The sequence below is a fragment of the Silurus meridionalis genome, chromosome 18 (assembly GCF_014805685.1).
Source record: "Silurus meridionalis isolate SWU-2019-XX chromosome 18, ASM1480568v1, whole genome shotgun sequence".
Classification (NCBI taxonomy): domain Eukaryota; kingdom Metazoa; phylum Chordata; class Actinopteri; order Siluriformes; family Siluridae; genus Silurus; species Silurus meridionalis.
In genome coordinates this window covers 6122627-6150214 of record NC_060901.1, presented here as the reverse complement: position 1 = coordinate 6150214, position 27588 = coordinate 6122627, and the positions used below count along the sequence as shown (strand labels likewise).

Genomic DNA, 27588 nt, shown 5'->3' with positions numbered 1-27588 from the left:
TGTTTTGATTCTGTAGTCTCAAATTGCACAGGGACTTCAAGGGTGAGCTCGATACACAAATGCATTTTAAACACATGTAACCGTTACTGATGCAGGAAAGATTTATTTAAGGAGACGTTAACATTCTTTAACAAGCGGTTTTCCACCACATGAATGTCTTCAGGGCAGAGAATATTGTGCTTTCTTGATTTCTTGGTAACATGACAAGCCTTTTTTTGTTGTTTTTTTTGCTTCAAGGAGGTGATAAAAACAGTCAGTTTGTGCTGTAACATTAGTAATAAATAAAGTGAACATTCAACATCATTAAAACAAAATGTTACGGGATAAAAAATAATTCTTGATAAAAAAAAAAAAACAGTTGGCACTGTTGCATTATTGTTGTGAATTGTTACTGTAGTGAAAGGTCAGTAAAACTCTTGAGTTCATTGATGGGGGTCTTGACGCATCACACAACCTCATAACACAACATGATTTGTTTTCTTATAACATCACACCCTAATTGTTTTTGTTTGATTGTGTTTTCCAAAAATGGTACAAGCTTTATAGTTAGTAGCAGTAATAGGCATCACTGATGTTTTTTTAATTTGTTATATTTAAATATATTTTTAAATACCTGTAGTTTTTCAGATAATTTTTTATTTTAGAAAATGATTTTATTTGAATACATTTGATTGCATAATATCTTACACAAGCTAATATTTTATTTCCACAGAGTAAAGATTCTCTTACTGTGTGCTAGTAACTATAGAAATAGTTATAATGCAGGAAAATTGAACATTGAAATGCATCAAGTATTAAACTCTAGTTCCTCTAGATGACTACTTTAACTTTTGGTGCTTATGTACATTTAAAAGTAAGAATTTTTGTGTATTTCCTGAAGTAGAAATGAAGTATTTTTTACTTTACTCATATATATGCAGAGGATTTGTACTTAGAAAATCCTCTACTTGAGTGCAAGTACAAATCCTCTGCTTATATGCACTACATCCACCTCTGGAAAGTAAACTGATGTTATTTTTAATATAATGTTAATGTTATAATGTTCTTGATTTGTTCTGTGGCAGCTTTCGATAGTTGAGTTCAATAAAACTATAGGTCAACTTAATGATCACACTTTCAACTGTACAAAATATTCCCGGTAAAGATATCATGCAGAAAAATAGATAGTAAAACCATAACCACTTACAATAAAACCTAATAGGATAAAGAGAAAAGTATGTAAGCAGCATAGTCACAGCATGAAACACATTCCCTAAGTATCCCTGTGGCTTATACAGCAGTAGTAAAACTATCATGCAGTGGTATTGCCATGTGCATTATGTATAAAATGTTTCGCCACTATGTGAGAAGAAGCCCTGAGCAAACAGAAAAGGCCACAGACCTGACAGCACTATTTTCACTTGAAGCTCTGGAGTACACTTTTAGTTCAGTACAATGCAACTCCTCATAAGAAATTTCAACTTGTTAATTATATAGCCCGTGTGTGCAAAATCCTTAGTTGTAAACTTCAGCAAGTTTGTAGAATCTGCTGAGACAGATGCTGCCCAGCTGCGTCCACAAGTGCTTTTTTTTATGATCCCGCAGACATCTCAAGCAAGCGCTTGCGTCTTCATCTGGGTTTTTTTTTCACACTCCCCAGGACAAAGGCATGGCGGTAATTTTGGGCTCTGATATTAAAAATGGACAAAAAACTACCCCGACGTGACATTTAATGCTTGTTCTTTTATTACCAGTACAGGAGAATAGTGTGTTTAAATATTAATAGTGAAGCCATAAAAATGATATTTATTAATTTTCTGCAGGCCTCTATAGATGTTTTTAGCCTCCCCCCTCCTATCTAGTATTTGTTCTCCAGCTTCTCTTCTCCACTACATTAAGGTTGTGCTTTGTGTTGCTCTTGTTTCTCTGTAAAAGCTTCTAGCTGTAAATGGTTTTATTGATTCCTCCCATTGACCTATAAATGTGTACAGCCTCTTTAGCTTCATTCCTTAAATAACACTTGTTTGGGTGCTTTTTAAGGAAGTGGTCCTCAGGTGTTTTTTATTTTATTTTATTCTTTATGTTTTTGAGATGTTTTCTAAAACACTTTGAGAAAACATAAGGTGTGAGATTTATGGGGCGACGACGACATATAATGTGTGTTACAGAAAGTGCCTATTTCAACGTATTTTCTGCACACAACAGTTTCTAAAGATTGCACAGACAGATGTGTGTGTGTGTGTGTTGCAGTTCTGCAGTCAGAAACGCCTTGTTGATGATAGGTGTCAGGGTATTTAGAATGGCCAGCTTGGTTCAAGCTGACGGGTGGCTACGGTAACTCAAATATTCTCTTGTTGCAAGCACGGTGAGCAGAAAAGCATCTTAGTATGCACAAAACATCAAGCTTGACTCAAGGACTACAACAGCAGTAGAGCACATCATGTTTATCTTTCTTTAGATAGGAATCTTGGGATACTTTGGGTGCAGACTCGCCCAAACTGGAGCGCTAAAGATTAGAAAAGACTTTGCTTGTCTGTTTTTTTCTCTCTTATCTATAATGTTAATGTTAAATCACATATATAGAACCCACACATGCATAGTCCCCGACTAACAAAGGAGATGTGTTTCCGATGACCCCATCATAAGTTGAAAATATCGCAAGTGGCCTGGCCTAGCCTTCTCAGGAGATGTAAATAATGGTGATCAGTACACGGTAGTATACTGTATCTTGTTGATAATTTAACAAATCACAGTATGTAATTTAGCTAAACAGACCAATTTACAGTATTATAATGTATAAACTTTACTTGCATGCTGCGTGAAACGTAAACATTTTTACAATGTTGTCGAATCGATAATTCCAAAAAGATCCCAAAATGGTAGATCGAACCCTCGTAACACTGGGAATACCTGTATTGGGTGAAGTTCCAACCTACAGCAACAACAACACTAATTCCACTACTCAAGTAAAAAAATATTTTTTTTACTTAAATCAATTATTAGTTCTGATTGCATTCAACATCGTTTTGTGAGTAGAATCTTAGTTAAAAACAAAAATATCCTCACAGAACATGTTACTGTGCTCTATTATACCCTGGTTGGTTTGTTTTGTTCTGTCACTCTGATCATATAATTCTTCAGCATTAATATTGAAACTATTTTAGAATGAACAGTTTGGCATAAACACAGTCAAAGCTGCAATTATGTAAGCAATACTGACAAAGTTGAATTTACAGAAGTTAAAAAAGAGCACAATTCCGATGACAAAGAATAACCAATTAATTTGTTTGTTTGTCCTATTTTTGTTTATTTTTCTCTGAAGAAAAATCTAAATTTGGATAACTAGATCATATTTGATTAGTAAATTTGTTTTACATCATACTTCAAAGTTACACACACCTTCCTGCTAAATGGAGAAGAACCCCCAAAATGTCATAACTGTAAAACAAACATTACCATAACACACATTACTGGACTGCAATTCACTCAAAAACAAAATAGTTTTTTTTTTTACTCTGAAAGTACTACCAAAATGTACACCCCACCCCCCCTTCATGCCATAAAATCTAATTCTGAAAATAATGAATGGCATGATACAGATAATTGGTTACGTTAAACATTTATTGTACAACATGAGAAAGAGAATCTGATTGGCTTATTAGTTTAGCGAATGAGCACATGAACAAAAAAGCTGCGGTTTCCGGTTTCCCTATTTGGATGCCAAATACAGACTACTGCCACTTGCTTGTATGATAGTTATGTTCTTTCACGCAATCACAGAAACGTCCCCTTTGGTGTCTCAAATGCGCCTGCCTATTAATCGGCCTAATTTGCAGCACAATAGACCGAAGTGGATTAATAAAAAGAAAAAAACGGCAAAAACTGGCCCGATTAATTGAACGACCTCTAGTCAAAACTCTAACATGCCATAACGTCTTTTCACACCCACCCTGATCCTGCTATGTAAATGGCCATCGATTCTGACACGGCATTAAAAAACAATAGACAAGCAAATATTCCCTTTACCTTCCCTTCTTTCAAGTCAGAAGTTGCTGTCATGAAAAACGCGTGGTGTTCAATGGCCACTGAGGATCTCACTAACATTACTGTAGTAATGTCTTCAGTGGAACAGACAATTGATAGAGTTTATCGAGTGAAGACATACAAGCAGCACAATGCTTACTCCCACTGCAGCATCCCAGTGCAGTAGTGCTAAATATGAGCACTGAAACAAACCAGACTTCTTTGGTTTTTATTTTTTTTATTTTTATATATATAGAAAATGTTGGACTACATTAAAGTTGTATCTCAACCCACATAGCAGAACTTGACTTTTTCTGCAGCCTTGTGTAAGGCCACAGAAGCCTGACCTCCCTCGAAATGTTATCCTCCAGTTACATAAAGTTAAAATCGAGCCGACTCTGACAAGTACACAGACTCGCTGCTTAAAACACCTCCTCACATTCAGGCCTGGAAGTGCAGCAACACCCAGGAGCCTCAGTGAGACTGCAAAAGCTGATTAATTAGTAATGACAGATGTGTGTGTATGTGTGTGTGTGTGTGTGCGCACATCGGGGAGTGGGCGGCTTCAGTTGCAGAGGTTATTACTTAGTCATTGGGAAGTGGGTTGAATGTCTCTTTATGGGAAAATCAGTGTTTATGTACCTGTAACAGCATTCAATTTATTCAAAAGCACACTAGACCTCGACGCTCGAGATGTAGCATAAATATTCAATGTTACACATTTTAAGCATGTTTTAATTGCACTTGTGCTTTAGAGCCATGCAATTTTCACACCTTTTGAAAAAGCTGTGTGTTGAAAAAAGTCGGCGTGTTGCATGAAAGCATTTTAGTCAACACGATCATGTCTTTGGGTCAATGCAAGAAATGTATTACTTCAGCACAGAGGTAGCACAGAGGAGCTTGTTGTGCATATTTATGTTTTCCATGCTCTAACACAGAGAAATCAGGAAGTGCTGATAATTAGCTGATTGGTTGAATAAGGTTTGTTGGAAGTAGGGAACACTGAAATGCATTTCCTTTTCCAGGATGATGGTCTGGAACCTGCACTTTGATATATTCATATAAAAGATTTTGGTCATTTCTTCAAATAATTCAGATGGTCAGAGAAAAAATCTGTCGGATGACAGTGTGGCTGAATTCTGGGAAGCTGCATAGAACTTGCATTGACACCTCAACTTTAAGAAATCACATTTGAATTTGTTGGCTGTATATTTATTTGCGTTATAAATTTGTCAAGGCTTTATTCTTCAATGATGGAATGTTGGATGTTGCAAAAGGGCCAGGTTGAAAACCACAATCTACCCTAAAGACATCCATTTTCCATCAACATACCCCAGTAAGTTTCATGCTTTAATCAGATTTTTGCTGTCAAAATGTTTGCAAGCAAACGTTGATGTGCGCTGGTCTGAATAAAATCTATTTTGTACTTTTATACTTTTTGATATTGCTAGAATTAAAAAATTAACCAGATCGAGTTGTTCACAGCAATCGGTAGTTTACAATAGGACACTATAATATGTCTGTGTGAAATATATTATTCCTTATATTATTAGATTTCTCCATTCTTTAACCAGTGCACAAGGAAAATTTTATTAATGGTAATTATGTGAAGTCGAATAAAAGCATTTCCCTGCCCATCATACTGTGCATTGATGTGTGTGTGAGGCGAATAACATCTGAATTTGATTGAAGTGTTTTCTCAGGTCTCACATGCTATTTATTTGATTTCAAGCTGTACCAAATCTAATTTTACGCATTTGGCCGAGAGAGAGAGAGAGAGAGAGAGAGAGAGATATGATAAGGGGATCATTCAAAAGCACAAGGTTTCACTATATGGCAAGTGCTACAATACTGAATAATTAAATGTTTTTCTGCAGTAAGATGGACAATACCCACAACTGCTCAAGAGTACTGCATATAAATGCTGTAATAGAGTTCAACAATGTATGGCTTTTCTTTGGTTCTCTCTTAAAGTGTACTTGGGTATATTTGAACATCATGAACGCTTATGACTTTGCCGTGAGGCAGACCTTGCATAGGAGCAAAGAGCGAGAATGAGGATTGTTATTTCATTATTATTACTCCTTGTGCCCGATATATATATATATATATATATATATATATATATATATAGTAGCGATGTAATCGAATATGAATAATTTTTTTACAGAAGCAACTACAGATACAAATAAGATCCTACAGGCTACTTGTTTGTTAATAAATTTGGAAAATTGTCAAAAATGGAGTTGTCTGTAACAGACATGTTTAGCTATCTAGCTTTGTGCATTTTAAAAACGTACGTGTCTGTATGGGAAACCCCTCGGCTGTTAACTTACCCACAAACAACAAAAAGCTGCTCTGCAATGTGTGTGTGTCCATTCATTGCAGGTCAGATCACCACTTAGCATGATTTAGCCACTGGCAGAACACCAGGAATGTTTTTGTTTCATCATTTGGACGTATTGATAAGTCAAGACAACCTGCTTTAGGCCCATGTCAATCCAAGTCCTAAATACAATGTTTAGTGAATCCTCCAGTCAGATTAGAACCAAGTAACTTCAGAATCTTCAAGGGTATTCTGGTCTTTTGGCACCAGAGGAATCTATACTTTATGTTATAGCACATTAAATAATAATAATAAAAAAAAATGCAAGAGAGACAGTATATCCTGGCCAAATCATCTGTTGCTTTTAAATTCAAAGTAGTCTGGTGGAGGTATTTAATTTCTCACCTACTTAATGCATCTAAAACCCCCTTAACACCCTAGAGAGTCTGGGTTTCCCATTAGGTATTTTTCTTATATCATCTCCAGGATATTTCACCTCAGGTTTTCCTTCAGTCACCTCTGTCTTGCTTATTAGGTATAAACTTACAGGTACTATTTTATGAATTTAATAATTATATTCTTAATCTATGTTCTTCCTGAAAGCTGCATTGTGACAATGTATATTGCATTGCAGTTTCTATTATCTTGTCTTTTCTTAACCTTAGTTGTTTCTTGCTGAGGGCCAAAACATTAGATTGTTTTTTTTCCATTAATTTATTCAGTCGAGTATGTTATCTGTTAACAAGAGTACTGAGCGACTGAGTAACTGTTTGTATGTATAATATGTGTGTGTGCTTCAAAACCATCTAAAGTCAGCCTTTCTGTTGAATTATTGATTAACTTCATTTTATCACCAAATCGTTTCAGCGCTGTTTTATGAAGCTGTAATGAAAGTTTGTAACAGGATAATTGCAGAATAACTGATAGGCAAGGTCTGGAAAAAAGCAAATGAAATATGTATTAAAGTAGCAACAGAGATGTGTGTAGGTGTGTGTGTGTGTAGTTATCCTGCAGGCAGACATGATGTTGTGTGTTTTGTGCGCCAGTGTCAGATTTAGGCGTCAGATTTCAGCTCAGTGTGTGTGTAATTAGTTCTCCTCAAAAATACACACACTGGGACCTGCTCCTGTTGTGACATGTATGGGGCAGAACGTGTAGGATGCAGGTACTTGTTAGATGGACATAAGATACTTAAAAATGTCCTGATATAAGAATCATACACAGTGACCCATAGATCTGATGCATTTTCTGTCTTAATTCTTAATATCTTTCCAAACAGCAGCCATAAACATCTATGTGTGTATATATGAGAGAGAGAGAGAGAGAGAGAGAGAGAGAGAGAGAGAGACCGAAAATGAATGAAATGGCTTTCACTGATGGGCTTAACACCTGTAAATAAACAAGCTGTTTGTACAGGCTGATGTACAGTGTTGGCTTACTGACTCACTTTTGTAATGAGAGCTCTTGGGGCTAAAACGCTGAAAGACACTGAGTCAGCATTCTACAGTGCACACACACACACACACACACACACACACACACACACACACACACACACACCAGTATCACAAAAGGCATCTCAGAATATAGCGTTTGCTTCTCAGGGGTTTGCTTCCACCAATACTCTCACTTCAGTACAAGTGTATAACTCAGATTAACACAAAAAGAATGTGCTATTTGGAACTTTTAAAACTATGAAGAATGACACGAGTCAGAAAACCACCGGCAACTGCATTCTGTAAAACACCAATTAAAAAATTGAATCGTTTCCATACAAGAAGTTTGTCTTGCAGTTGGAGTTGCACTTGGAAATTTACATAATATATGTATAGAGGGTTTGCTGGCTCAATGAGAAAACCCGGCTTAATTTTATTTTATTATATTATATATGTTGTGTGTGTGTGTGTGTGTGTGTGTGTGTGTGTGTGTGTATATACTGACCAGGCATAAATTTATGGCCGCCTGCCTTATATTATTTTGGTCCCCTTTTGTTGCCAAAACAGTCCTGACCCATTGAGCATCAACAGCATTTACTTTAGTAGTTTGAGCTACAGAAGCTCCTTTGTTGGATCGGACCACTCAGACCAGCCTTCGCTCCCCAGGTGCATCAGTCAGCCTTGGCCGCCCATGACCCTGTCGCCGGTTCACCACTATTCCTTCCTTCCACTTTTGATAGATGCGGACCAGGAACATCCCACAAGAGCTGCAGTTTTGGAGATGTTCTGACCCAGTTGCCCTTAGCTAAACTCAGTCATATCCTTAAGCTCGCCCATTTTTCCTGCATTAAATTTAAGGACAAAATATTCACTTGCTGCTTAATATATCCCACCCATGATGAAGAGATAATCACTTTACCAGCTGTTATTACTGGTTGTTGTGTGTGTTTATGTATAATATATATTATACATATTACATATACATATATAATATACATGCTGTTGAATGTAAAACACTATCAGTCAGCGTTTACTGCCGTGTAAGAATTTCCTATTATTACCTATGAAACAAGATCTAATCTGCAGAGAATTCTTTAACTTGGTCAATTTGGCAACCTAATTAACTGATCCTCCTCCTTTAGTGCAAGCATGAGGCAGCATACTTGGTGCCCCAATCGGCCACTAGTGGAGCTTGTTGTAATTCCAATTAGCATTAATAAATCTGTAGGAAAATTGTGCAACATGTAGAAATGTGAGAAAATCAATGAAAAAAAAATCTGCTAATCATTATCAATGATCAAACCTAGAAATATAATATAAACATTTCCTAATAGCTTGATAAACCAGTCACCTCTGCAGTTTTCTCACTTCTGATCTTTTTGAGCTACTGGTTCAAATATATTTCTGTCTGTTACCATCTGGTGTCTTTTTTTATATATGTATATAAATATGTATGTATGTGTATGTATATATGTATTTACATACACATACCAGCACATTCTCACCCCACATCGTCACATATCGACGCTGAGGACGTTGCGTTCGACGACGTCCACACCAGACGCCGAAGGTACCCCCTTCGCGTCGCTTTTCGGCGTAGAGAGACGGTACCTCCCTTCGCGTCGCTTTCTGACGCAGATGGATGGGAGCCCCTGTGCTTCACTTTTCAATGCAGATCGCTGTCCTATACACTTAATAATTTATTATCTATCATAATAAGTGTATAGGATTATTTTTAAAATTTCGAAAAATCCTGAAGATGACCGTAACCCGAACCCTAACCCTAACCGTAACTGTAACCCGCAAATGGGGTCCTGTCCATCTGCGTCGAAAAGCGACGCGAAGGGTTTCCGTCCTCTCGTCGGCGGCGAAGGGGATACCCTCGGCGTCGGATGTGGACGCCGTCGGACGCAACATCCACAGCGTCGATATGTGACGATGTGGGGTGCGAATGTGTTGCACATACATGCGGTTTTGAAACGTAACCACCACGATGAATGGGGGATTATACACTCTCTCTCTCTCTCTCTCTCTCTCTCTCTCTCTCTCTCTCTCTCTCTCTCTCTCTGTCTGCCTGCCTGCCTGCCTGTCTGTCCGTCCGTCCGTCCTGTGTGGTTTTGTTCCAGTTCTGTTGCGACTCACAAAACATTTCTGCAACCCCTTTACTTGTATAATACACTATTCTTATTAACATTGTTAATGCTTTCATGTGCTACAACTCCTACCATTAACTTTATCTACATGATGGCTATAAAACACACAGAAGAACATAACTTTCCTGATGAAAACCATTTGCTCTAGAGTCTGCTACAGGCGTCAAGAGTTCTCGTGTAATTTTTAAATGGCCAATTAATAAAGCAGCACCTCTGGTCTGCCCTGTTTCTAGCTTCATGCAGGTGTCACTTTGTAATACACTCAATGACTGGTCCAGAATCTCTGAATACAGCGCTGGTGATCAGTTCTGCTTCGGTTCACTCGGTAAAGAAAGCAATGGCAAAATGTCTTTTACAGTACAGCATTGCCTGCTATAAAAGCTTTGGAATTGGTCATTACTGACTATAAGAAAGTTGTAGTAGAAATGGAGAATAACTCAACTTGAAAATGACCCAGGGTTTATTGTCATGGAAACAAAAGGTCATTTGGCATCCTTGCTAGTGGCTAGTCCTGTATTTTTCTTCATCTTGCTCCCTCTCTTTCTCTCTCTCTCTCTTTCCCTCTTTCTATTACACGCCTCTTCTTCCTCAGAGTCTACGCAAGAACAATCTGGATTTAATTTTAATCCAAAAGTCAACCTCTCAGTTTAATCCTTTAGGAATTTGTCATTTACGTATTTGGTGATGTGCACACCAACAGCTTGCAAATTGCATTATGTCGTGTGTGTGTGTGTGTGTGTGTGTGTGTGTGTGTGTGTGTGTGTGTGTGTGTGTGTGTGTGCTCAAACACATTCGGCTAAAAATAGCACCCTTGCTGGAATCATTGGTTCAGATTTGACCTGTTTTCTGATCTCATCCACGGACTTATATTGCGTTACATTAACTGACATGAAATCATAATGCATTTTTTTAAGAAAGCTGTCAGCTCACTTGCAGCAAGCGTATGGTTCAGATCACTTTTCAGTTGCTTGCTCTGATATCAGTGTATTTTTATCCCAAATCTGTGCATTCCTAGGAAAAGGTAATATTGTACAGCATGTGGTTGTATGCTGCCAGTATAACTCTAGTGTTTGTGGGGTAAATAGCAATAACGAAAACCCACAGCTATGCAGGTTTGTTTCATCTCCTGTATTTGTGTTACTGGCCACCTCAGGGGTGCCATGTTGAGCTAACGCTAACTTCAGGGCAATCACATTTAGATGATTATCTGTCCTGACAGTCTGTGCGAATTCTAATATCAAATCCTCACAGCAGTGTGTAAGAACATTGCTCCTGACACACCAGCATCAAGCTTCTCCACAGCAGAGTAGTCAACTTATACCACCACCACCCGAGTCACAATAATGACCTTTTTCCTGCAGTGACTTTTTGAAGCTGCAGTGTGTAACTTTGGGGTTGGAAGCAAATGAAGTAATCTGTTCAACATGGCAGCTCATTTCTGGCATTTTTTTCCTCAGTGGGGAGACTTGAACCTTTGATTGGAACGTCATGAGTTGAAATTCCAAACTTCCACTCCTTCCGCCAAACTTTATTTATTTTATTTACTTGAAGATTGGAACCATGTTCCAGACTCTCATGTATCTTGCCTTGACCTTGAAAATGCTTCATAAAAAAACGAAAAACGAACTGTATCCATTTTTTTGTTCATGTTTGAGTAGACCGATGTTTGTTTAATGATTATTTAGGTCCTTTTTGTGTTACCACAGCCTGCAAATTATAAACATGTAACTCTTCATAGATGCTCTAGTTTTCTAAATATACAGCAGCCCGGCTGGTCTAGCAGCTCTTCTGCTGCAGTTTGTCCAATCACACGTGTTTCATGTCAATTATTTAGCAGAAGGCAGCTCATCAGACCATAGACGAGCTACAGAGTTAGAGATGTTAGATGATAAAGCGGTGAGTGTTTCTTGGATATTTAATTAGATGTTCTCTCTCTCTCTCTCTCTCTCTCTCTCTCTCTCTCTCTCTCTCTCTCTCTCTCTCTCTCTGGTCTGATGACAGGACTTGATGATGAAAGCATTCCATTTCAATTTATTTTTATTTATAAAAATACATTAAATAAAATTTTTATTTAAACATTTTATGTATAGCACTTTTAACTATGCACAATGTTTGAAAAGTTATAAAAGAATGTATTAGTTGGTTGATTAGAAGTTTTAGTTTGTCCCTAATTAGCTACCCAGTGGCATCTGTGTAAAGGAAAAATTCCCTGAGATGGTATGAGGAAGAAACCTTGAGGGGAAGCAGCCTCTAAAGGGAACCCATCCTTATCTGGGTGGTACCGAATGTCTATTTATTACAGTTTAATCATTGTTACTTTATTGTTAGACAGAATGTTCAAATATAATTGGATGGGGAACAATATGTTTATTCTCTCCATCACATTTCAGAACAGAAGTCTCATCTGTTCAGAGTTTATGGCATTAGTCACGATCAGTAAAGTGAAGGATCTACTAAACAAAACAGACGTGTTAAATGATGATTATTAAATTATAAATAAATGATTTAATTCTATCAATTTATCTAAACCAGGGGTGTCTGGTCTTTTCCATTGTCCATTAAAAATGCAGATCTAAACAGGTGGAATCTGGTGTGGCTTCTTTGTAATGAAAACCTGCACCCACACTGTGGTTCTTAGTGGGAAAAATAAGACCCCCCTGATCTAAAACTAATTATTAGTCTAGCTAGTGTACTCTTTTGGTTGGTTGCTTACCTTTTTTTTTTTTTTTTTTTCTTTTTCCATGAAATAAATTTAGTTTAGTGCATTTCATTGCTGACATGCTGAAGTTACATTGGCGTTTTAATTGTGCTGCCCTAGATTTAATTAGACTCATTAATGAAGTTTGATCAAACGATTCGATCATATTTTCCAAGCTAAAAGATTTTAATTCCTCTATTTCATATATTCAGGCAACTACTTCATCTTTTAAATATGAAAAGTCTGAGGCGTTTACATTTATGAAAGTTATTATTGAAACCAGTTAAAATGCAGTTTGCTTACATCTCCATTAATTGAATTTTTTAATACTACATCAACGAGAAGCTGGAATTGTGTGGAATACATTTTGGAGGTGGTCGAAACTAATTTATTTTAAATCTTTAAAAGAAAAAAAACCACCCAAACAAAAAAAAAAAAAAAACTGTAAAAGCCTAAGCCTGAGCTCTGCTCGTGGAGAATCAGCTTTTACTTAAGAAGAGGGACAGTTAAACCTCTCGCAGTCCTTTTGGCAGATTCACTCGGGGGGGAAGGAGGAGGAGAGAGGGAGAGAGAGAGAGAGAACAGAGCAGAGCACATTCAGATGCAGAGAGCGAGGTGAGGACGACGCATTAGTTGTGCAAAGGAGAGCTGAGGGAGCGCGCTAAGAAGTGAAAACCTGGTCATTTTTTTCTCAGAGAAAAATATAAAAGATGCATCATAGCTGCTTATTTGGAAAATAAGAAGCGGAGGATGTAGGGCTGTTGACCGGACGCTTCCTACCGAGTGCAACTTATGGGATTTTCAGTATGTCTTTTGGAGTGATTTGATGCTGTGCACTGCTTCCTCTACACAATGCATGCCTGAGCGTTTGATGCACGATGGAGCGCTGTGAGAGCAGTGTGGCTGTGGCCGTCCAGCCGAGTCCGTCCCTGGACAGCGCCGAGCTGGAGTTTGACCAGGCTGCTCGTCGTGGGCACCGCCTGGCCGTGGGCGCTTTTTACGGTTCACGCCGCTCTAAGGTTCAAACACAGACGAGTCCAGAGGAGAGCGTAGAGGGCACGCTGGCAGCAGGCGTAAAGCCTACAACGCAGAGCAGGGCATGTGGAGGAAAGTTTCTGGTATTTTACCTGGACTTGTCTTTTGTCTTCTTGCTAGAGCTGGAGAAGCTGAGGATGGCGCGCGGGTGCCTGTGCTGTGTCAAATACATGATGTTCCTCTTCAACTTGCTCTTCTGGGTGAGTAACAGGCTTTCAAGCACTTTTAAATCATCATGGTAATACAGTCTTCTCAAAGATTGTAATAGATGTTAGCAACGTGTTTAATTACGTGCATGTTTTTAATGTGCAGACATGGAAAAAAAAAAATCTCTTAATTGCAATCACTCAGAAGTGTCCATATGCTTCACGCATGCTAAGGAATGAATGCTCCATCTGGCAACGTTATGGATTCTTTCATTCCTATTTGTAAGAATCCAAACAATGCCAGTGTAGAGCCCAAAAACTAATAAAAGAGATTTTATTCACTTTTCACAAAACTGCACATCTTTAATCTCAGTTCATCTCAATTCTGATTGGTCAGAAGGTAATTAGTTTTTTATCACAGCAGCTCTGACAGTTTAGAATAATTTATATTAATGTTCTAATAAAATCATTTCTGTAGTAGAAAACATACTCTGGGTCTAGCAGATGTTTTACAAACCAATAAAATATTGTATGATATTGTTTTTGGAGTCTCCATTGTTAGTGTTTCATAGCAGTCAAAGGAAGAGGTGTAACTCCATGTTTACCAGCATAGGAGAATCTTTTGGGCCAAAGATTTAGTTTTTTTCTTTTTCCAGATTTGTTAAAATTTTATTAGTGTCAAATCATGCATCTGCTTAAATATGGCAGAGCCTTGGCTTTATGAAGAGACATTCTACAGACATTCGTTCATTTAGCAACTAGAGATAGATAAAAAATGACATTCTTTACGTTTTTAGAATTTTTACGATTGCTGTGATATATAAAGAGTACCACACATCGGGTTGTTCTTTTCTAGAAAAATAATAAGCTTGAGGTTGATGTATCTTTTTATATATATATATATATATAAATGAAAGACCGAAGATGGATCAGGTTTACACTAACATTGGAGTACCTTCTCTACATGATCACTCAAAGCTAATCGAACACATGGCTTGATTAGAGAAAAGAGTGTTTTTGGTTTGGGTTGATTGATTCGAGACCAGCTGTTTCATCGTTGCTCCTTTTTCTTCTATAAAGGAGAGTGTTTATTTACAGACATCCCAGATAACACTGAGAAGATGTCTGACAGATAAGATCCTTTCCTAATCTCCTAAAGTCCTCTGTGCCTCTCCTCCCCAATCCAGGACTGTCTGCAAATAACTTGTGCTCATACAGAGAAATGTGTATTTTTTTTCCCCTAATAGTTTTTTTTTTTTAGTGAAGATCTTGACAGCCCTCATCTTCATCACAGTCCCCGAGTGCATTCCAACAGTTTTTGTATTTCCGTCCAGCCAGATACACAGGAGCTCAGTAGGAGATTGTTTTAACGCTGTGGAAATACATTTAACACTCCAGGAGTTTATTCTGTTCATCTCTTTGGAGTTCATCGAACGCTAATTAAACATTGCGGTAATCGAATGCTACGTGACTTTATTTTAGCGCTGTTGGTTTTCCCATGCTGCGTTCTTACACTCATTCATTTATCGACTTCGGTTTATTTCAGAAGATAGCATTAATTAAGCCGGATTTAGTTTAACGGTACTATTAACGTATGCCGAGAGCTTTTCTCAAGTTCTGAGTGAACTGTGTCGATCCACTGGCCTAGTTTAGGTTGGAGCTTGACTGCATGTCTGTGTGGGTCTCTCATGGGTTTGGTACAGCCTTTATATAGCCTGTAATAAGTATAGGATTATCCCAGGAGTTTCTGAAATACTCAAACCAGCCCATCGGGCCCTTTTTTCCCTCCATCCCAACGTTTGATGTGAATAATAATAGGTGATATTTGAGCTGTATTAGGAGTATGAAGAAGGCAGGACACTTTTTTACTGTTACTCAACTATTTTTAGCTAAATCTACTGAATGCGTTGTCTAGCAGACAGATTAAAAATAAAAATAAAAAATACAACCAATGAGTGGGACAGTAGTTCTGAAACTTCAGTAGGGTTACAAACTTTCGCACTCTACTGTAATAAACAGCAATGTTCTTTTTATGTCCCCTCTGTTCTGAGATCTTTTCGTAAGTATACTTACATCTGCATATGATAAAATGACATATACGAGCTTGTATGTTTGTGCGTTTGTGTCTGATCATTTATATTTTATGAATCATTAAGCATTAGCGATCCTGATGGTCTTCTCTTTCTAATGTTTAATTCAAGAGTCCTAAAGCATTGGCTAGTCCTCCACTACTAACACTTACAGAACACACATGCACACGCGCGCACACACACACGCTAAGTGGCGATCCTTTTAAAGAAAGGGGTGTGTAAGGAGACGTATGTGATGTATAGTTGGAGTCTGCTGAAGCAGCAATTTTTTTTTTTTTTACAGTTTGAACTGTGATTCCATTATTATTTATTCATCTGTGGGCTCTTTTCTCTCCTTTATTATCTTCAAATACTTTATACATGTCTGGTATTGTGTGTGTGTGTGTGTGTGTGTGTGTGTGTGTGTGTGTGTGTGTGTGTGTGTGTGTGGCATATGACTGAGAGAGAGAAAAGTGAGCAAGAAAAAGAAAAATAACCAGAAGCACGCTTTAAAAGAAAAGCCTTTCATCGATCCACAGTCCAGAGCAATCTAGGATTAAATTGAGCAGGATCATTAAACTGCCTTTTCCACTTTTCCACACACCTGCCCAGTATAGTGTGTGTGTGTGTGTGTGTGTGTGTGTGTGTGTGTGTGTGTGTGTGCGCAATCCGAATGCTAAATTTCCAGCTTTTATCATTTTAACACAGTTTGTCAATGATGTGCACAGATGCATTGTAAGGCCTGTCAGATTTTCCTCATTCTTTCTTTTACCTTTATATCCTTTGAGTTTTCTTGTAATGCTTTTAAAAATAAAAAATAAATAAATAAATAAAAAAAGGATTTTTCCTTTTTTTTTTTTTTTTTTTTTTTTACGATTTCGACGCATTCATCTTATACTCTGCAGTCCGCATTCTCCTCACGATTTCTCACGGGAGTCCAAATGCATGCTGGGTATTTGAACACAGGCTAAGCAGCTCTGCTTTTCATCAAAGATTATGAGGTGTGTGTGCAAATGAATAAGAAATTCTTGAACACACACATGCGCACACACACACACACACACAGGTTTGGTACATAACCTTGTGCCTGGAAGGCCTGACATTAGACATCCTGGTTTTCACCAAGAGTCTGAAGTTCTATATTTTACAACCTGCAAACACACTTTTTGCTTTCAAAATCTCTCAAAATTCTTCATATCAGTCCTTTGGTTCCATAACAACGACCCGTCTGAGCAGATTTTAATGCCAATTGTGTTTTACGATCTGTGTAATTCAAACACATGCACACGCACAGCCCACAGAACAGCATGCAACATAACATAGTGGGAGGATAAAGATGTGTTTCAGTGCAACACTTTTACAGTATTCCATAAATTTCTCCTTACAGCAATCACTAATTCATTCAAATCGCTTCTTTCAGTCACAGAAGCCCCTTCACTTTTTGCCAAAGCCCACGTTCTTTGTGTTTGTGTGTCTCTTTGTGAAAGCTGCATGATTATAGCAACATATCATGTTGATTTTGCCACATTTGCTTGTCTTTAATGAAAATAATTGCCTTTAGATGCTACTGTTTTATGCAGAAATTGGGAGATTCGGTGCTGTGCTGGTGCATCAGGGTTACAAAGATGTTTCCGCACACCAGTTGTTTCACTTTATTCGATAATTATGGATTTATAGTGCATTTTCAATTATAGTAAATATGGTTTTAATTTTTATTGATTCTTTTCAATCGTCGCCTTGTTGTGAAATCAATGGATCGATCCAAATCGTTAAAACATTGTTCCCTTATTTAAAATTGTTTTAAAAATGGCATTAAGTGAATTGGCATCTAGAAATGAATAAAGCTGTTACTGAACAGGATCACGAAATGGAAAAGGTGTACGGCAAGAATGAAGGTGTGATGGAAGAAAAGATGGAAGGCAAAAGGTGTAGGATCCCAACCTCCAGGATGCATCATGGTTTGGTGTGTTGCATTAATTATTAAATAAAGAAACAAGAATTCGAGACGTGCGAAGAACTTTTTTTATACTCGAGAATGTCAGAGTCGCTGAACTTGGGTGATGCAACAACGTGGAATAAACAAAACACAAAAACATGTAAATCAACAGAATGGCTTAGAAAGAAAATCTATGGTTTGCATAGGCCGTGTGTGTGTGTGTGTGTGTGTGTGTGTGTGTGTGTGTGTGTGTGTGTGTGTGTGTGTATATATATATATATATATATATATATATATATATATATAAAAAATTTATGGCATTTGGCAAGGCCCCCTTATGCCTTATCCAACTTACAGTGGAAAAGTTAAGAGTTAAGGGCCTTGCTCAAGGGCCCAGCAGTGGTAGCTTGATGATGCTGGGCTTTGAACTTGTGACCTTCCAATCCAGAGTCCAATGCCTTAACAGCTGAGGCCAGCAATTCCTACCTAACCACCTCTTTTGTGAGTCCAGAACTCATTGGGTGAGAAAAAACCAAAACCATGTTGGCTTGGATCGGTGCTGTTATTCATCAACACATTTTTTTTTGTGTTAGGAAATTGTCTGTACGTGTGGGTAGAACTATAGGTGTGAATGGGTGTATCATATTATATTTGTGTGTGTGTGTTTTTTTCTCACCGTTTCTTGTTTGCTCCGATTTATAATTTAAACTAAAATTGAGTTTCTGTTTTTCTATTACTTTCTATTCAGTATATAAAAGAGTTTTGAAAAAGTAATATCCCTCCCTCTTTCTCTCTCTTTCCCTCCTCTCGTCTCACCAGCTGTCAGGTTGTGGCCTGCTGGGAGTCGGGATCTGGCTCTCCATGTCTCAGGGGAGCTTCGCCACGTTTTCTCCTTCCTTCCCTTCGCTTTCGGCTGCCAATCTGGTCATCATCCTGGGCTCCATCGTCATGGTGACAGGCTTCCTGGGCTGCATGGGCGCCATCAAGGAGAACAAGTGCCTGTTGCTGATTGTGAGTGATCAGCCTTGACTTTCACCATGTGCTAGACCAAGGACCATCATTTCTATACAATACTGTTTTTTTAATTCTATTTATATATAAGAATTGTACTTATTGCACAACTTTCCTCAATACTTCATCTTTTTTTTTTGTTCTTATCCCTCTAGTTCTTCATTGTCCTGTTGATAATTCTGCTGGCAGAGTTGATTCTGCTCATTCTCTTCTTTGTGTACACAGACAAGGTAATGCACAAACATTCGCAAAACACGGAAATCGGAATATATTTATTATATCGCATTTATGAACTGAGAGCCGAGAGTCCACTTTGTTACAGTTACAAAAGTTACACAAAATTGAATGTTTGGATATTTGCTTGCAATATTAGGATAGACTGTTGTGGCAATGAAGCAGATACCCATTGAGGAAAACGAGTGTCAGTTTTCTTGTTGAAAAAATAAATAAATAATAAATAAATAAAGCAAACGATCATGAACCAGACTGTTGTGTGTGAAAATCCCCTCAGATCAGCAGTTTCTCAAAGACTTGAATCCACCCCGTATTGAACCAACAATCATGTTACTGAGATCACATTTTTCCTCGTTCTGATGTTCGATGTGAATGTCAACTCTTGATATATATTTGAAAGGTTTCACGCATTGTGCTGCTGCCACATGATTGATAATAATAGGTGTTCCTAATAAAGTGGCCTGTAAGTGTAAATGCAGAAGAGAACATGCTCTTGATAATGTACACTATATGGACAAACGGTTGTACCAGACACCAGATCATGAGATTCACATTCCACATTTAGTTTTATTTGCTGTTCACATATCCCCCATTCTTCTGGGAAGATGTTTTAATAGATTTTGGTGTGGAGATTTGTGCTCATTCAGCAGGTTTTAATGATATCAGGTACTGATGTAGCTGAGGTGAGGAGGTTCCCAAAGGTGTTCATATGTAAATCTTCCACTTCAACCCATGTAAGTCATATCTGCATGCAGTTGGCTTTGTGTATATGGGCATTGTCATGCTGGAAAAAGGTTTGGTGTCTCCTAGTTCAACTGAAAGGGGAAATTTAATGCTACAGCATCCAGACACATGTAACTCCAACTTTAGAGGGAGGCATCAAAAATGGCTGGAAAAATCAGGTGATCCAATACTGTTGTCCAGTCAGTGTATACCATCCCTACTGTGCATTTACATAAGAGCCATGCTCATATTTCTATATATATTCAAAAGCATCCGAACGGAAGAGGGCAACTTGGTCATGAGTGCTGCTGCTGCACTTTACTGCTCTTAAACTGAAATTTTTCAACCGAGTTGTTGATGTTACCAGAAAATTTTGTGCTTAATATAAAACAAATATATGAATTAATTATAATTTGACTTGCAAGTCCAGAAATCTGCCTTCATTTGAATCATATTTGGAAATCTCATTATGACATCAGTTAAATATGGGCAGATTTTGTGTGTCAACTGAATTATTCAAGTTTATTTAATTTTTAGTGCGTTTCACAATGGACATTAAGAATTAAAGTGAATGATGTGTGTTTATCGCTATTCCTGTCTTATTGACTATGAGCAGTTTAAAAGCATGAACGAGAGCAATGTAACTGTCTTGCAGGTGAGTGAAAATGCACAGCAGGACCTAAAAGAGGGTCTGCAACTGTACAACACCGACAACAACATCGGCCTGCGCAACGCATGGAACATCATCCAGTCCGAGGTGTGTTTGTGTGTGCGCACAATGCTTTTGACGGAGACACGGTGCTTGAAGTAGACTTGGCACGAGTCCATCACACAGTACGAGTGTGAATATTCATCTTGAGCCTGTGTAGACTGGAGTAGTCCAAGTAACAAAGGAACAGCCGTATTCAATTAATTGTAGATTGGAAAAATAAACACCACCTGAGTCATGTGATCAAGCTTGAATTGACTTAGTGAGTCACTATTAATATCACAGTTAATTTTTTTTCTACAACAGCTTGTCCCACGGTGTTTTCTCATATACCACTGCAGTTTGCCAACTCAAATCTTTTAATGAAATTATTTTGGTGTTTATTTAATAAACTACATTTAGTAATCACTTATTCAGATTACAACAGCTGGGGAAGTGGTAGCTCAGTGGTTAAGGCGATGGGTTATTGAATGGATGGTCGGGGTTCAAGCTCCAGTATTGCCAGGTGCCCATTGTCGGGCCCTTGTGCAAGGCCCTTAACCCTCTGTGTTTCAGGGGCACTGTGTCGTGGCTGATCCTGCACTCAGTCCTCAGCTTCCTAGCATAAATTGGATATGCGAAGAAAAAAAAATTGGTATTCGGAACAGCAACTTTATTGTTTTGTATATGTGACAAGTAAAAAGCCAGTTGCTTTCTATAAACAGTCGTTCCCTAGCCAGCCTCTGTTTGTCTCTTGTCATGCATCGTGTAATGATACCAATGATACCAGGAACTCCACTATCCTGAAGACTTGAAAGATTGTTACAGAGTGCAGACACTGGAGATACCTGTATTTATTCAAAAAGAAAACTACATTTATGTGAAGAAATTATCATAAACTTCTGTGTCTAAGAAAGTGTGAGACAGGAGAGCGAGCATATTAATATAAAACTTCGATTTGTCCTGCAGCTGGAATTACTGTCCTACATTCTAGACAATAATAGAATATAGAAAATAATCAACATTCTCTGGCCAATCAGAGTCAAGAATTCAACAGTACTGTTATAAATTATTCTTAGTTATTCTCAATGTGTATTAGATCAGCTTAAATTAGATTCAACTTTACTGTCACAGGGCCAGTGAAATAGCATCCAACCAGAAGTGCAAATAACAATGTATAAAAATAAATAAATCTAATATATGTATAATGTACAAATGTATATACAATAACGTAATAGGAGTGCAACGTATGAAGAGACCAGCTTAATAAAAAAATACGTTAAGAAATACGGTACAAGGTGCTGTGTGTGTTTTATATATATATATATATATATATATATATATATATATATATATATATATATATATATATATATATATATATATATATTAAACAAGAGCATTATTCAAATGAGGTATGTGTATATATTAACATTGTAGCTTTGTAGATTTATGTATGTGTGTGTGGGTGTGTTGTGTGGAAAGCCTGCTGAACCTTTACTGAGATTTTAGTAGTAACAGTCCGTTTTATTCATTTGGGAAATTTTCCATTATAGTTGGAGGAAGCAACAATCTTAAATCTCTCTCTCTCTCTCTCTCTCTCTCTCTCTCTCTCTCTCTCTCTCTCTCTCTTTGTGTGTCTGTTGTTTTGTGTGTGTCTATAGTGGCAGTGCTGTGGTGTAATTGGGCACACAGACTGGCATGATGCCCTGCCTGACAAGACAGTCCCAGACCGATGTTGTCAGGAGCATTATAAAGAGTGCGGGCGCAACGCCAGTAACATCTTCTGGTCTCAAGTGAGTTTCTTAAAAAAACAAAAAAACAGCTGCTGATCTAATCACACTCACCCTGGGCTCCTGTGAGTGCTTTTAATTTCACACTGAACTCGACTGTCGTCTGATTTCTGCAACACACTGCGTATCCTAAGTCATGATTGATTTTAGAAAATACATTAAAAGAACATGTTTTAGCTTAATAGGATTTTTAGCACATAAACACTGTTCGTCTGCTATCATTGATTTACTGTGTTTTCTCAAAGAAAGTGTGAAGTGAAGTAAAATTCTATTATAAAAAAATCCAAGTAACATCAGCCGAGGTAAGCTTTGTGAGAGTATCACTTTTTGAACGGGAAAGTTGCTTTCAACTTCAACTAAATTCTAAGAAACTTTGATTTGTTTGTGTTGTCAATAAACTACAAAGAATTATATATAACTTGGTGCATCATGATACATTCCTTTTGATTCCCATGTAAATATTTGCTGGCTCTTGGGCGAATCTAGATTTGGTGAATTCAATATATAACTCAATATCGTATTCAATATGGTACTGGGAGTTCTTTGTGTTTTCTCTTACAATCTAAATAACTGGCTCACCCAAATAAGTATTGACTTACCTAATGAGATGTGTTCATATTGGATTTTATTAGAACAAGTAATTAATATAATATGTAATATAAAATAACTGACAGCTTGTTATGACTCCTTTAGATAACTCCAGTGGGAATTCCATGGGAATTTTATAGTGTACATATAAATTTAATAAAATTTTATCGGTCTAGCTCTTTTAACGATGGACATCGTCCCAAATCAGCTTCACAGAAATAAATAGATTGCAAATGTAAACTACAACATTTATGAATTAGTCTTTAAGTTTATCCCTAATGATAGAGCCAGTGCCAACATTGGCAAGGAAAAACTCCCTGAGATGGTATGAGGAAGAAACGTTGAGAGTAATCAGACTTATAAGGAAACCCATCTTCATTTGGATGATAACTCCACCACCTTATAGGAACTAAAAACTTCACTTCATTAGTTGCAGACTTGAGAAAAAGACATCGGACTATTTAACCGACTCGCCTGGAGGTTTCTTTTATGGTTTTAATGCGAAAATCTAGATCAGATTACATGTAAATAAATTTCATGTAAACTTCCTGTTCTTTGTCTGATAGGGATGCTACGAGAAGGTTGTGGACTGGCTGGACGATAACAAACACCTGTTGGGCACCATTGCTATGTGTGTGCTGGTCATACAGGTATTTACGGCAACACACGTTATACAGATACAGTACAAACAATGGGACAAAAAAATGGGCAGAAAATTTATTATTTCTGTGAGGCAGTATTTTGACACATTTTGGTTGGTTAATTTTGGTGTCCTTAATCCAGTGCAATATAATTCAGATCAGAAGAGAATTACACAAATGTTGAGGAGAAAAGAAATGGTTTTGCTGCTACTAGTAAATGCCAAACCACTACAGGGCATCAGGAGTTATTAACTCTTTTAATAACATCAATCATGCTATTTACACCTCATCTTATGTCTGTTTTTTCCACAGTCTAAGATATACAGACATTCCGTCTTTGTAGTTAAGATGGCTTTTTTGTCTTAAAATAGATTTTATATAAGTATGTATATACAATATATGGACAAAAGCTTGTGGACACCTAACCATAAAGATTCGTATGTGCTTTTTAAACATCCGATTCCACATTTCGTCCTCATTTGCTGTTATAATAATTGGGAAGATGGTCCACCAGATATTGGAGTGTGCTTGGGGAGATTTGTGCTCATTCAGCTACAAGGGCATTAGTAAAGTCAGGAACTGATGTAGGGTGAGGAAGCCTGGGGTGTAGCAAGGATTCCAGTTGCTCCAATTTCAAACATCCCAATGGTGTTTAATAGGGTTGAGGTCCGTGATTTATAGCAGGCCATTCAAGCTCTTCAACTCTTACCCATGAAAACCACATGTTCATGGAGCTGGTCTTGTGCACAGGGGTATTATCATGCTGGAACAGGTTTGGGCCTCCTAGGTGAGATAAAGCGAAAATGTTATGCTACCACATCCAAAGACATCTTATACAATTGTGTACCTCCAACAAGAGATGGTAGCTCAGTGGTTAAGCTCTGGGTTACTGATCGCAAGGTCAGGGGTTTAAGCTCTGGCATCGCCAAGCTGCCACTGGTGGGCAAGGTCCTTAACCCTCTGTGCTCCATGAGCGCTGTATCGTGGCTAACCCTGAATTCAAGGTGCGATTTGAAAAGTATAAAATGCCACACAACCTTATACTTTGTGTTTATATTAATGCCATTTAGATATATATAGAAAAATAAGCATTCAAACATAATCTGTATATAAAATGCGCAACCTCAAATTATTCTATTTAAAGCCAATCGTTCGATGTTTACATTAGTTAATATTCTCATGCATAAATTTCCACGTGCTCAAGAGCAGGAGAAGAGTATTTTGTATTTTTCTATAATTACAGGATTTTTCTTCATGCCTAATTTAAGTCAGCCATAGAACAATTTATACAGAAAATGCAGCTTGATAAATGAGGCATAGTCACTTGGTTTTCAATCACAGTGACACTAGCCAGTTGAGCTCATGAATATGAAAGAGGGGAGATGCCACCCAAAAATATGAGCCAGCAAGTAGGTTATTTTATTCTATTTCACAACTGATTGAGTCCCAGTCATCTTGTAACAGTTTAAATGTACACGATATCCTGTTTCAGCTCAACCACTGATGTCATTTCCTGTCGTTTTTTTTTCCAGCTCCTCGGGATGGCGTTCTCCATGACTATGTACCAACAGATTCATAGAGCGGGGAAGAAGTACAGTGCCTAAAAGAAAGACTTAAACCTCATTAACAAACATAAACTACAGCAGCACCAAGACCTTTATAGTCCATTATGCTTCCTGCATCCTTCCATTTCTGGACACTACCAACAATTATAGACTGTGTGTCTATATATATAATCCAGTAAGATTTTATAGTGTGTATTTGAAAACATATTCACAAATACATGGCAAAGAATTGTTATAGGCAAAAAAAATGTTTCAAAGGAAGCAGATGATACGAATGAAATCTTTTGGAGGGAAAAAAAATTAATTTGGCTCTTCATGTACAGCAGGATTAATGAGCCACCGTCGCTCCGCTGTTTGTATAATGCATTCCCTGACTGAGGACAAGATGAGATTTATTACACAACACTGAAGACTGCCTATTTGTACAATAATGTACTTTCTCTTTCTCTCATTTGCTCTTACACACATACATCGTTTCTCATATATTGACTATAAAAGCATGTAACACAGATCTCTTTTGAAGAGTTAACTGTATAGTTGTTCACTTGCCCTGTTTATCCTATAAATAGATGATTATAATCCTGTGCCGCCTTGCACGAGTGTGTATGTGTCTGTGTTCATTGTGTGTGGGCACAGAAAAGTTTTTCACCAAACTAACACTTTGCCTTTGGGCCACAGTGGACCGGTTTGCTCTTTTCCTTTTTTCGCTTTCACTTTCTGTCTGGTTTCTTCTGTTTGAATGTTCACTGATCTTCAAAGTTACCCTTTTCCAACCGAGGTGAAGTAGTGCAGATGAGATTCAGAGAGAGAGAGAAAAACAAACACAGAGATCGATAAAGGACTTGCATCAGATCAACAAACAACCCGGCACTTCAAAAGCCTTATTTTGGAAACAATCCAAGTTTATAAACCTGATACACACTGCGGTATAAAGTTCTTAATCATTTCCCACTGTCCCTGGTGTACATGGGACTGTTTTATTAGATATCCTAATCAAGTCACAATCTAATATATACTCGAAATCCCAAAAGGAAAACGATTGTTTCCTGTTTCTCTCATGGGCCTCTTCTTTACTGTGCACTTCAAAACTGGACTGCTTTCGATTTTCCGAAGTAAATCCAGTCAGTGTGAGGAGATTTATCTGCTGCATGACTTGAGTGGAAATTTTCATCATTGGTGCGAGGAGCAAAAATCAATTTTCTTCCCGAATGCAGCACCATATTTTATTTTCCAAGAGAATGAACAAAATAAGGGGGCCAAGTGTTGTCTATCTCAGAACTGCAAGATTTCCAGTTCAGTCCTGAGCTAGAGCTAATACATATATACAGTTAGTCCCCGACTTATGATTCAGACTCCATCGTAAGTTGAAAATATCATAGTCAAGTCGAGACATGGCCTAGCCTACCCAGGAGTCTTAAAGAAATGTTGATCAGTATAGGGGTAGTGTACCTCAAATTGCTGTTTTGCTAAATTATATACTGTAATTTGCAATATGCAAAATCGTATTATGACAGTTTTATATATGTATATGAAAGCAGCTGAGTGGACGAGCAGTGGAGGGTAAAGCCGGACGTGCTCTGTTTCATTGTCTGTTGGAGGACCAAGAGCTAAAATTGGACTTTGAAACACCAAAAACACAGGAAAAAAATACACACTCTAATACAAAGACAAGTAAACTCTTTAGATTGCTGGCGAGAGTGAGGCATCTTACAAGGCAGGAGATGTGAACATTCTGGCAGTGTCCCAACATATCTTATGAGAATTAAAATATTTTAAACATTTTCCATATATCTATCATAATCTTAAAATCGAAAAATCCCAAGTCGAACATGGGGACCACCTGTATGTGTTGATCTGTCTGAGATTTCTCTGGGTTCTCTGGTTTCCTCAGACCTTCCAACATCATGCTGGTATTGGTTTGTGTTTAAACAAATGTTGCATCTAAATTAAAGCAAATCTGTGCGTTTTTTGTGTGTGTAAGTGTGAGAGACAAACAGGTATGGACTGGCCAGAGTTTATTCCCATCTTGCCATTGCCACTCCCATTAGTGTTACTGGCTTTACTTAAACTCAAAACTCTCAATTGCAAGGTTTTCTTGGGGAAACCTTAAAAAAAATCTTGAAGTGGAGTAAATTAAAGAAGCATCTCAACAGTTGAATGCACTGTTCCAAAACAAATGAATGTTGTCCTGTTTCACTTGAACAATTATATTGTATATTTTACATTTGGGCCCCCTGGAATCGTACACACTTTTATTGCATTTTTTTGGATTTCTTACCGATTTCTGGCAATTGCTGCTTCTTCTGAGAATTTTCTTCCAAAAAACAAAACTTTTGTTAAAGGTTCTACAAACACCTTTTAGTGACAAACCAAAGAACCCCAAAGTGTCTAGAGTGCATTTGTGCCAAATCCAGTTCAAGGCTTTGAGAATCATTCACTTATTGATGCATTTAATAAAACTGCTTTATCCTGATTATATTGGTGCTCGATATATAGTGTATCATTGGAAAACCATGTGCAGATATACACCTAGAATTTGCTGAT

At 37.6% G+C, this 27588-nt stretch overlaps 1 protein-coding gene across 1 annotated transcript in view; it reads left to right on the top strand.

Moving 5' to 3' along the window:
* Window positions 1-25628, top strand: part of tspan9b (tetraspanin 9b) — a 33271-nt gene extending 7643 nt beyond the window's left edge. Inside the window, exons 2-8 of the mRNA XM_046872754.1 lie at window positions 13771-13850; window positions 18621-18812; window positions 18968-19042; window positions 20425-20526; window positions 22122-22253; window positions 23405-23488; window positions 25012-25628. Coding sequence (XP_046728710.1) covers window positions 13788-13850; window positions 18621-18812; window positions 18968-19042; window positions 20425-20526; window positions 22122-22253; window positions 23405-23488; window positions 25012-25083 — 720 coding nt within the window. The 5' untranslated portion in view covers window positions 13771-13787 and the 3' untranslated portion in view covers window positions 25084-25628. The remainder of the gene's footprint in view (window positions 1-13770; window positions 13851-18620; window positions 18813-18967; window positions 19043-20424; window positions 20527-22121; window positions 22254-23404; window positions 23489-25011) is intronic.
* Window positions 25629-27588: the final 1960 nt, after the last annotated feature.